We start from the raw sequence: 11,531 nt of genomic DNA, 5'->3' as shown, positions 1-11,531 counted from the left end.
AGAAGTAAGAAGTAGCTGACTCCGATCGTTCACTCGAAAGAGTCGACTCTAATGAATGCTTTCGTTTTGTGACCAACACATCCCCAACATCCTCAGCAGAGTTGCGTTTTATTTCATGCTTAGAGGGCTCTACTACTGTTAAAAACCGTATTCGGAAAGTCATGAACAGGTTTTCTATGCTCGAACTACGAAAATATTCCATCTATTAACAAATATTATTATTATATAAACAAAGAACTGTAGTGACTTGTTTTGCTCGTTTTGTACACGCTAAAAAAGTAGCTCATTTTATTATATTAAATAAAATGTTGTAAAATACTTGACAAAAATATATGAAACTTATTATGTTTTTATATGAGTAATAATTTTAATAGAAAAACTATTTGGTGTTTACGAGGAGCGAATTGAACCGCAATGCACCTTATGGCCACACGAGGGCGCCAAAGCACCACTCTTCCACCCCAATGAAGACACCTGAGGCCAACGCTGTCATAGAGCTCTCTTTATTAAAATATATCAAGGCATTTTTCCAAAAATAAAATTAACATTCTTGTCTCTCGAGCTTACGCTGACGTGAGCATAACCTTTAAGTTTTATAGTTTAAAAAATAAAAGTTGATCCATACAGATATATTAGTAAAACATTCTGTGTAAAGTATGTCAGTAAACGGAAGATAGTGTAAAAATGTTACAAGATGTGGCGGCGCTGATGTCGTGGGCAGGTTTGTTAAACGGGTGCAGAGGCGACAAAAAATGTGAGCATTGTTTGGTTCTGATGGATTACGGTGTTCAGTCTTGGGAACAATCCAAACGGTTTCCGTGCACCCAGTAGCAGATCTGAGCAAACTTGAGAGGAGTGATGCGCACGGCTACGTTGTAATCCTTGTTCTCTCCGTCGATCTCCAGCCACTGATGACCTGAGAAGATCCCGATGACCTTCCTCTCCCAGCGCTCCAAGGAGTTGTCCCAAACCCGGCCGTACACCCCCGAGCCGCTAGCTCCGGGTCTGGCGTCACAGTGCTGGTAGATCAAGTCACTCGACTCCTCCTCCACCGGGCAAAATCTGTAGACCAGCTCCCCGGGTCGGTCGCTGTCAAACCCTGAGAAGTGGATGCGTCGGCCCGCCAGGTCGTTCAAGGAGGGCGCCACCGCCAGGCGCATGAAGGGTCGGCGGTGAGGCAAGCGTAGCTCCAGCAGGGCATAGTCAAAGTCCATGCTGACCTCCTGTGGGCCCTGGATCCAGCCCTTGGGCACACGTGTGCGCCTCACCCGCACCCAACGCACCAGAGGCTTCTGGGTGGACGACGGGGCGGCTCGGGTGCCGTTGACGGACGGCGGGATAAGGAAGCCCACCCTTAGCTTGCGCGCCCCCTTGACGTAATCCTTGCCGTCGTGCACGCAGTGGGCGGCAGTGAGGACGTGCCACCGTGACACCAGGACGCCGGTGCAGCCTGTGGAGATCCGCACGGCTGCAGAGAAAGGGTAATCCAAGAGGAAGTGGTCTCCTTGGATGCTGAAGCGGCCGTCGGCGCCGTAAATCTGACGCCTTACCCGCTTGCGTCTGGGCATCGCCCGGGCCTCGTCCTCGTCCTCGCCCCTCACATCCACAGTGGTGAGCGTACGTGAGCCGTCCCAATAGAGCGTCTCGAAGGCCAGCTCGTCCGCCGCCTCACGTCCTTTGCGGAAGCAGCTGGAGTCGCAGTGAGTGCTAAAGTCCAGCCGAGTGCGGGCACTGAAGCGGGAGCGTGCCAAAGGGGTCGGGCTGTGGGGGACCAGCGTGGGGACGCGGTGTGGAGGCTGCAGGGAGGACGAGAGGACGAAGGGCAGGAGGAGCAGGGGAGTCAGGAGGGAGCTCATCGTGCGGTCTGTCGAGACATAAAAAACACGCATCATCTTTACTGCACACTAGGTTCACTTCCAGCAAGCGTTTCTCAAGAGGCAATACCACGCAGCAGGGGTGTCCAAACGTGTTCCAGCAAGGGCCACATGGTGGAAAATAAAGGGATGCAACTTTATGTTCTACTGTATAGCTGATGTAATGTCAACTACTCCTGTGTGGGATCAATTAGGTTCTTATCTTAGCCCTCTGAGAAGCCCTCCCAAGTGTATTAGCGCGTGTGTGAATGTGTAAACGAGAGGCATTCACCTCTATTACTTTGTAGAAAGGCGTTTTATGAAGCACATTTCCTTGCGTTCACTTACAGCGCAGCTTTGCCACATCCAATATGGCGGCGACGTTGATGTGCGGCTCAGCGAAGCGGCGTCTACTCTTGTGTTTTTGACAGCAGAGCTTCCTGTTTCCCAGCGTGCTTTGCTGTACTGTTGTTGTGAATAGACGCTAACTTGCACGTTCAGGGCTCACATAGTTGTTGATTGTTGGTTGGTAGTGTCTTGTCTGTTGTTATCTACCTGTTACGTTGATGTGTGATGGTTTTTAAGCGCTTTCTTTTTTTGAAAAAACCACCGTGACTAAGACTAGCGTGTGGAATGTTTGGACTTTATTCTCGTAAAATTACAGCTACTTTTTTTCCATTTCTGCTTCGGTTTGTTTCCCCCAACTAGTTCACATTTTTTTCATGTCAATTTTTTTTCTACTAAAACCACACATTTCCTAATAATGTTACGTGTTTATTCTTGTAAAATTGCAACTTTTTTCTCTTGAATATACAACTTTTTTCACTTAATATTTTGACTTTATTCTCAGAAAATTACAGCTATTTTTTTAAATTTATTTTCCAAGTTTTTCCTCTTAATGTGTTAACTTTATTCTCGTAACATTACCACTTTTTCTGCAACCTGATTTTCCAAAAATGACAACTTTATTTGTTGCTTTGTCTGTTTTTCATAATATCACAACTACTTTAAAAAAACAACAACATATTTTTCTATTTTTTTTAATACTTTAACTCTATGCTACTAAGATGACGTTATTTTTCCCCATAATATTACCACTTTATTCTTGTAAAATTGCAACAGCTTTTTCTTGGTAAAATACAACTTTTTCCTTTTAATATTTTGACTTTATTCTCATAACATTATCACTTTTTCCGCAACCTGATTTTCCAAAAATTACAACTGCTGTGTTTGTTTTTCCTAATATTCCGACTTCAATGAAATAACATTTTTTCTCAAAAATTTCAATTCTATGCTACTAAAATTAATTTACATGATTATATCACATATTTATTCTGTAAAATTGCAACTTTTTTCTTATTAGAATAGGGCTTTTTTTTCTCTTAATATTTTGACTTTATTTTCGTAAAAAAAAATTCTTCCAGTTTTTAACAGTTCATTTTCCAACCATTTTAGCTTTCTTCTTGTAAAGTTTCTTTTGGTGATTATGATTTAATTGCCATAATATTTTGTCTTTATTCTTGTAACATTACAACTTTTTCCAAAACCAAATTTTCAAAAAATTCCAACTTCATTCCGTGTTTTTCATAAAATTATGACTTTTTAAAAAATAACAACTTTCTTGAATATTTCAACTTTATTCTGCTAAAATGACGTTATTTTTCCTCATAATGTTACGCCGTTATTCTCATCAAATTATGACTTTTTCTGATTAGGTTCTAACTTTTTTCTCTTAATATTTTGACTTTATTCTTGTAAAATGACTGCTGACATTTCCATTTTTGCAGTTTTCTTGATAAACTATATTTTTTGAATGTGCCGCGGGCCAATAAAAAACACAACCGCCAGCCACAATTGGCTCCCTGCGCCGCACTTTGGACACCCCTGCTATAGAAAGTAACTTAAGAGTAGTCAGCGTACAGCTTGTATCGACGTATCCACCCACAATGAGTCAACACAAAGCCATTATTGTCTAATAGCTGCCAACACAAGATACTTATCAAGCATGGTAGTGGTACGGGGGGCTGCGCACCGTGGCTTATGAAGTGGAACATGATCCCCCCCTCGCGTGGGAAACTGGGCACCACAGGAAAATAAATCAATACGAGCTTACTTTCCATCGTACGGATATAATAAACCAGTTTAGTAAGATATACTGTAGTTGGTAATGATGTACCTTTTCATACCCAACGTGACGAGAAAGACGAGGGTGTAGGTCAGCTCCTGAGAAAGCAGCTCAAGTGTTCACAATGAACCACTTGTTCCTGGACTTTCCAGCAGATTAGGAGAGAAAATAGGATTTCAAGTCTTAAGAGAGGCCGGAACGTGTCTGGTTTTTGGCCCAAGAGGACGCGTTCCGAAGAAAAGACAAAAGAAAGCCGTCGCTTTTCCTCGTCTCCATGACCAGCCATGTAAATAAGACGTTGGCTTTACAACACAGGTGTCAAACTCAAGGCCGGGGGGCAGGGGGGTCAGCTTCGGCCCGCAAAAGCCTGCAAATTTGCTGAATGTATTTGTTTTGTCGATTTTGACAGAACATTTTGTTTTCTCACGTTTTTGTTGTCGTTAGAAAATGAATGACATGCTTTACGCTACATTGACTTCCAGCAAGCCACGACACCACACAAAACGGGTGAAAAAGGATGGCACTTTGATATTTGGTAAATATGCTGAGACGTTTTCTATATTTCATCTCAGCTTTGTCACATGATGATGATCATGATTCTCGTGATGAGAAGCATAGTATTAACATCAACCTCACTCTTTTTTTTTCTATTTTCCAAATATTTCAACTTTTTTTTAAAATAATATTGGTACATTTTCTTCTCATAACATTAAGATGTTATTTCTGTAATATTTAGATTTTATTCTCATAACTTTTTTCCCAACCAACTTTATTTTGTTTAGTTTGATTCTCATAATATTACGACTTTAAAAAAGAACATATTCTTCTTTAATATTTCAACTCTATGCTGCTAAAATGACATTATTTTTCCACATAATATTACGGTTTTATTCTTGGAAAATTGCGACTTTTTTTCCTTGTTAAAATAAAACTTTATTCTCCTAAAATTACAGCTGTTTTTTCCATTTCTGTTGTTTTTTTTTTTAAATAAACCTTTCAACTATTTCAACTTTCTTCTTGTAAATGTCCTTTTCAAAATTATGATTTTATTCCCATCAGATTTTGTCTTTATTCTCGTAACATTATCACTTTTCCCGCAAGCTAATTTTCCAAAAATGACAACTTTATTTGTTTTTCGTAATAAAAAAGAACACATTTTTCTTTAATATTTTTACGCTATGCTGCTAAACATTATTTTTCCTCATAATATTACGACTTTCTTGGAAATTTAATTTTCCAAAAACGAAAACAAAATAGTACGATAAAACATGCAATCTTTCTTGAAAAATTTTGCCAATTTTGGTCAGAATTTTATTTGTATTTTTGTTTTTTTTTGCTGTCAAACCCCATTTAAAATGAATCCTAAAATCATTTCTGCTTGGCGCCTTGACTTCTGATTTCAATTGAAGTTTTTTGGTCGAAGAAATATTCTGAGGTGATGAAACATCTGCAGTGTTTCCTCTGAGGGTAACCGTAACTGCGATGTGGTCCACGTTGAAAACAGTAACCCAACATTATCGTTAAACGCTGATCAGACAGCAGCTCCCTGCTTCGGCGGACCGCCAGAGCAGATTAGACGGCCTGCAAGCCTGCGAGCTCGTGTTGCGTGAGCGCAGGTGTGTAAAAAGTGAAGTGGAACAGGTTGAGACATGGCTGCAAAAAAAAAGCTATAGGGTGTGGCCTTACACATACGCACGCACAAACACACACACCAGTGACTTGTTGAAATCGACACCCTTTGGAGGCTAAAGTGCAGCCAGCCACTTAAAAGGTCAGTGAACGCACCACAAGGTGAAGGTAACATGCTAACATGCGTGATCTCTGCTAAGAGCCACAAATCAATCCATCAGTGCAAACACGAGACTCCACAAAAGCTTCAAATTCCTGCTTTTCTTGGAAATAACGAGGGAAAAAAATCGTCCAACACAAGATTTGGTGTGTATTTTGTGGGTAAATCCAAACACATCTGTATTGTAGAGGACGATAACGAAGACGTACTGTGATATTACCTCCTTCTTGATCAAGCACTGCCGTCCGAGTTTACTGCATCCATGACTTCACGCACCAGGAGCAAATTCCCAGGTGTTCCTCTTACATCCCTGCATGGAAAAGGCGGCTCAGAAGGCGGTTAAGCTCCTCTCGGAGTAGAGTAGAATACAGTAGGGTAGAGTAGAATAAAGTAGAGTAGAGTCGACTGTGCCACAGAGACAGGACACTCAAACGCAGCGTGTGTGGAAAAAAAGACGCTCCCTCCGCAACATGAGGAGTCTCCGCTCATCAATGAGCGCCCCTCTGGAAGCAACCTGTCCCAGTCGCAGGCTCCCGGTGCCTGCCGGGTCCCAGCGCCCTCCGAGTTTTAGCCGTGGGTCTTTGTACTTTGAATTGAGAGAAGAAAAAAAAAATGTTTACAGATATTTTACAAATTAAGTAAAAGGAAAAAAATATATAACAAATACATTAATTAATTAAAAAGTTCAATATTTTCTCTGTGTAATTCAGAATTTATCTGAATAAAAATAAAAATAAAACACTGGTCCAATTTCCTTTTTTTACATTAAAAATTGAATTAATTTGATTTAAATATATAATTCAATGTATTTTTTAGACTGTTTTTATAGGACATTATACTTGGAAATTCACAATTTTAACCGCATTAAAAAAAAATAGATTTAACTATACAATATTATTACATTTTTTGTTGATTGGCTGGGACAAGTTACACGTTTCTACAATCGTCCCTCGTTTATCGCGGTTAATTGGTCCCAGAGACGACCATGATATAGGATAGGAATATTTTCGTAGTAGGAGCATAGAAAACCTGTTTATGACTTTCTAAATAAGTTTTTTTTTTTTTACATAATTAGAGCCCGGTAGACATGAAATAACACCCCTATAGTCACCTTCACACTCCTATTATTCATTGTTTACATCACATTGCACAACTCTGATGCTGCAGGGACTCGAGACGGCCGCTAGCTAGCGAGCTAACAAGCCTTGTATTAATTTTTTCTAAACTAAAGAAGCCAAAAGCTAACCACTTCCACACAGAATGGAAGGAGAACCTTTCTTCCACTCTATGATGTGGGACATGCCATGGCTGACTTCATGCAGTGTTAAGGTAATGTCATGTAAGCTAATGTCTCAATGTTTTGTGTCATTACTGCCGCCTAGTGACCACAATAGGACACACCACTTGTATTTACACGTTTGGACTAATAATAGAGCATAGCTTACCACCTAACAGCCATCATTTATTCGTTAATTAGTTTAGGAAAGGAGCATTTTTTAAATGAGCGGTTATCAGAGCTGTTTTTAATGTTATCGGATGTCATAATTCCCTCATATTGACCCAATACTTATCGTGCACCCCTAATAATAATAATCCAGTTATAGCTGTGTCTTTTAGGATTTGGAAAGCCACATTTGGAGCGATTAGTTTGGGGAGTTTGTACACAAACTGTACTGTACAGTAGCTGCCACAGGCGCTCTTCAAAAGCATATTTTAGAAGCTTCTTAGTGAAATCCAAGCTGGTGAAAACAGCAGAAAATAAAAATAACCAGCATGTTCAAGGCAGCAGACGGCATCTAGCTTTGGAATATCTGAGTTCCGTCACGTTAACAGGTCACAAAATGAAGTCCGTACATGATGTAGCGCATATGCTCTTTACAGAGAACAAAAACACACCAAGGTGTGCGCCAACTCTCTTTTTTTTAAGTATTTTTAGACGTTTCCGTGGTAGGTGACTTCTTTTTCCTGGCATCCCACCATGTTGGAGTTATCTCATCAGCGCCGAGAATCATGAACGACGGGGTCACGTTCTCGCCTTTTCTTCTGTCCTTGACCTCCAGCTATCTTCAGCCCCTCATGGGGGTTCTCTGGGAACCTGCGGCGCTTGAGGTGCTTGGAGTGCGGGTGGGGTTGGGCGTGCGAAACAAGAGCTCCCAGTCATGGAGACAGCGCTTTCAGGAATCTCCCAACAAGGACACAAGTCAGGCTGGGGGCACAGTGTGGACGTTGTTGTCTCAGGTTTCCCTCCTGCAACCCGCTCCTCATCCTCAGCTACAACCTGCACGCTCTTCAGTGTCTAAACTCACGTGTGCATGTCCAACCTGCTGGAGAATGATGACGCAGCTGCCTGGAATCCAAAACCCACAAGCGGAGTCCGTGCACACGTCTCTCCAGGCGCTAGTCCAGAGGTGCCCAAAGTGTGGCCGGGAGGCCATTCGCAGCCCACGGCTGTTTTTTAGTGGCCCACAGCACGTTCTAAAAAGGTAATTTAACAAGAAAACAAACCAAAAAAAGCATATTTTTTTAGTTTTCTAGTAAATAATAAATAAAAATATTTTAAAAAACACTTAAAAATCTGCAGCAATTTTACAAGAATAAAGTCAAAATATTAACAGAAAAAAGTTGTAATCTAACGAGAAAAAGTGATAAGTAATATCACGCAAAAAAATAACGTAGCATAAAGTTGGAATATTCACGAAAGATGTTATTTTTTAAAAGTCATAATATTATGAAAAACAATGAAAGAAGTTGTCATTTTTAGAAAATGAGGTTGAAGAAACTTTTCATTTAAAAAAAACAGCTGAAATGGAAAAGAAACAGCAGTCATTTTATGAGAATAAAGGCAAAATATTAAAAGAAAAAAGTTGTACTCTAATGAGAAAAATTTCCCAATTTTACAAGAATAAACACGCACTATAATGAGGAAAAATAATGTCATTTTACCATTTCTAAGATGTGATATTATGAAAAACTTTTTTTTTTTTAGAAAATTAGATTTTCAAAAAAGGTTATAGTGTTACGAGACTAAAGTTCAAATATTATGGCGATAAAGTCAGAATTCCGAGAAGAAAAGAAAGTTTAAATGGTTGAAAAATGTAAAAAAAAAAAAAACCCAGCAGGAATGAAAAAAACTACAGTAATTTCACAAGAATAAAGTCAAAATATTAAGACAAAAAGTAAATAACATCATTTTAGTAGCATCAAGTGGAAATGTTAAGGAAAGATGTTTTTTATATATTCGTAATATTATGAAAAACAAATCAACTCGTATGTTGGAGTGAAAATAGTGAAAAAAAGTGAAAATACAGTTATCTGACAGCAAAAAAGCCAGAACTTCAAGAGGAAACTTTACAAGAAGAAAGTTAAAAAAGTTGAAAAAAATGTAAAAGAAACAGCAGGAGAAACGAAAAAAGCAGCTGTCATTTTATGGGAATAAGAAACGAGGAGGAAGCAGTGCTTTTTAGAATAGAAAAGGAATATTCTGAGGAAAAATAATGTCATTTTCGTTGAAATATTACAGAAAAAACATATTAAAAAAATATTATGAGACACAAACAAAATAAAGTTGTAATGTTTTTTGTTTTTTTTTGGGGGGGGGGGGGGGGGGGGGGGGGGAGAGAGAGAATTAGATTGGGGCTAAAGTTATAATATTACAGGAATAAAGTCCAAATATTATGGGAGTAAAGTCCTAATATTACGAGAAGAAAATGTACAGAGTAAGAGTAAGATTACTTGACAAGAAACTTGAAATATTTAGCAAAAATGGGGGAAAAAAGAGCAAAAAGTGGCAAAGTTGCATCCTTTCATTTTTCCTCAATGTGGTCCTCGCTGGAAAATGTTAGGACACCCCCGCTGTAGTCCAACGCACAGCAGGAAATATGCCCATTTAGGCCGCAGCGTGCTGGAGCGAACACATGAAAGAACATTCCTGGACATGGACTGGACCCCGGAGACACTGCTGCCTCTGTTTGATGGCTGGGCGCCACCGCACACACGCACGCACACACGCACACACACACACACCGCAGACTGCATGTTACACTTACATTTATGTACTTACATAAATAAATGCTTTCATGTCAAATCAAGTAATGCCTGAAGTGGCACAAGTAACCAACTACAGGCAGAAAAACTAGCGGTGCGTGCTCGTAGGCAACCACCATGTACCCCACCGGGTGTCCTCCAGTTCTTTCAACCAAGCGATCTTGTTAGAATAAAAACAAATACATGTTTACATTAAAATACATTAAAAATGTCAGCATAATTAACGTACAACTTTTTTTTTTAACACGGGGCCAGAGGTGTGTCAGAGGCCGTATCATGTCCGAGAAGGAGGAGGCCGACCTTTCTCTCCAAAGTGAAGCTCACAAGTGACAGGCTCTGGAGACACCTATGACTGGTAGAACATTCAACAGTCACTTTTGCATAATGTACCACAAATCCACGGTAACTTCCTTGATGTTTTTCTAATTTCCTGCATCTGACTTAGAAATAGAAACAGATGAATCAACATCCTCGGCTTTGGTGTGTAAATTGAATTACAAAAATGCAAAGCAAATACATGGAGAAAATAGGAAAATTGTAAGTGAAAAACATAACTGTGTTTTCTTTGTTAATGATAATAAGTACATAAATAAAATGTGATGTAAATAAATAAATAATCGTGTTTACTTTTTTATTTTTATTTGTATTTTTTATTTATTTTGTAATTTTTTTATATTAAAATATACAAAAATAAATAAGATGCTAAATTTTAAAAATGAAATGAAAAACAGTGTAATTTTTTAATTTTTCCTAAAAATATATTTTTTAAATAAATAAAATGATAAATTACAAAAATGAAATGAAAAAATCATGTAATTTTTAATTTTTTTTTATTTGGATGTTTTATTTTATTTTTGTAATTTGTTTTATTTTTATTTTTAAAAATCTAAAATAAATAAATAATTTTAAAAATAAATAATAAACATACATTTTATAATTTGTTTTATTTCATGAAAAAATACAAATAAATAAAATAATAAATTACAAAAATGAAGTGAAAAAAGTTTTTTCATGTTTTTTATTTTATGTTATTTTTGTCATTTGTTTTATTTTTATTTTAAAAAATATATAAAATAAATAAATAAAATAAAATAAAGAAATAAATAAATCATACTGATTACAGTATGTGTTAAAAATTGTATTTTTATGTTATTTTTGTATTTTTTAATTTAAAAACATATGAAAATAAATAAATAAATAAATACAAAATTAAATAATTAATAAAAAATGACATGAAAAAGGTGTACCTTTTTTTTTGTATTTATTTTAGTAATTAGTTTTATTTTTATTAAAACAAAAAAAAGCATCAAAAATAAGAATAGAGTGTCTTCTTCGTAAAGGCAGACCTTTGGATACAGCTGTGGTTCAACTGTGTTCAACTGTGATGAAGTGTGGGGTGAGTGTTCCTTTAAATAGGACACATGTAGAGCTTGAAGGCAGACAGGTGACTTTGCCAGCGTGTGTCTGCAGCACAGCTAGCAGTAAGCAGACACCTGTTCTCCGGTTGTCCTCCTAAAGTAAAGCAAAGTAGGTTCATGGAACACGTCTTCAGTCATGCACCTTTTCTCCAAGCCTTGCTCACGCTTTCGCTCACACTTTCCACCGTGATTCATCTCACAAAGAAACACCGCTTTTTCACCTCACGAGAGCAACAGCTGTCAGCTGCATGAAGCATTAGTCTGTCGCAGCGTCAGCAAAGCAACGGTGGAAACTAAACGTC

At 38.1% G+C, this 11,531-nt stretch overlaps 1 protein-coding gene across 2 annotated transcripts; it reads right to left on the bottom strand.

The window, feature by feature from the left end:
• Positions 1-374: 374 nt before the first annotated feature.
• Positions 375-6,415, bottom strand: LOC129190291 (serine protease 23). 2 transcript variants are annotated; one of them, XM_054792869.1, is made up of 2 exons: positions 5,977-6,415; positions 375-1,864 (listed from the first exon to the last, which is right to left on the bottom strand). In XM_054792869.1, exon 2 carries the CDS (start codon positions 1,854-1,856, stop codon positions 789-791), a length of 1,068 nt encoding a protein of 355 aa, XP_054648844.1. In that variant the 5' UTR covers positions 1,857-1,864; positions 5,977-6,415; the 3' UTR covers positions 375-788. The 2 variants fall into 2 exon arrangements, with proteins under 2 accessions (XP_054648844.1, XP_054648843.1); XM_054792868.1 differs by having other exon boundaries at positions 377-1,864; positions 5,988-6,410.
• Positions 6,416-11,531: the final 5,116 nt, after the last annotated feature.

The sequence above is a fragment of the Dunckerocampus dactyliophorus genome, chromosome 11 (assembly GCF_027744805.1).
Source record: "Dunckerocampus dactyliophorus isolate RoL2022-P2 chromosome 11, RoL_Ddac_1.1, whole genome shotgun sequence".
Taxonomy (NCBI): Eukaryota; Metazoa; Chordata; class Actinopteri; order Syngnathiformes; family Syngnathidae; genus Dunckerocampus; species Dunckerocampus dactyliophorus.
This window is presented reverse-complemented; position numbering and strand designations above follow the sequence as displayed.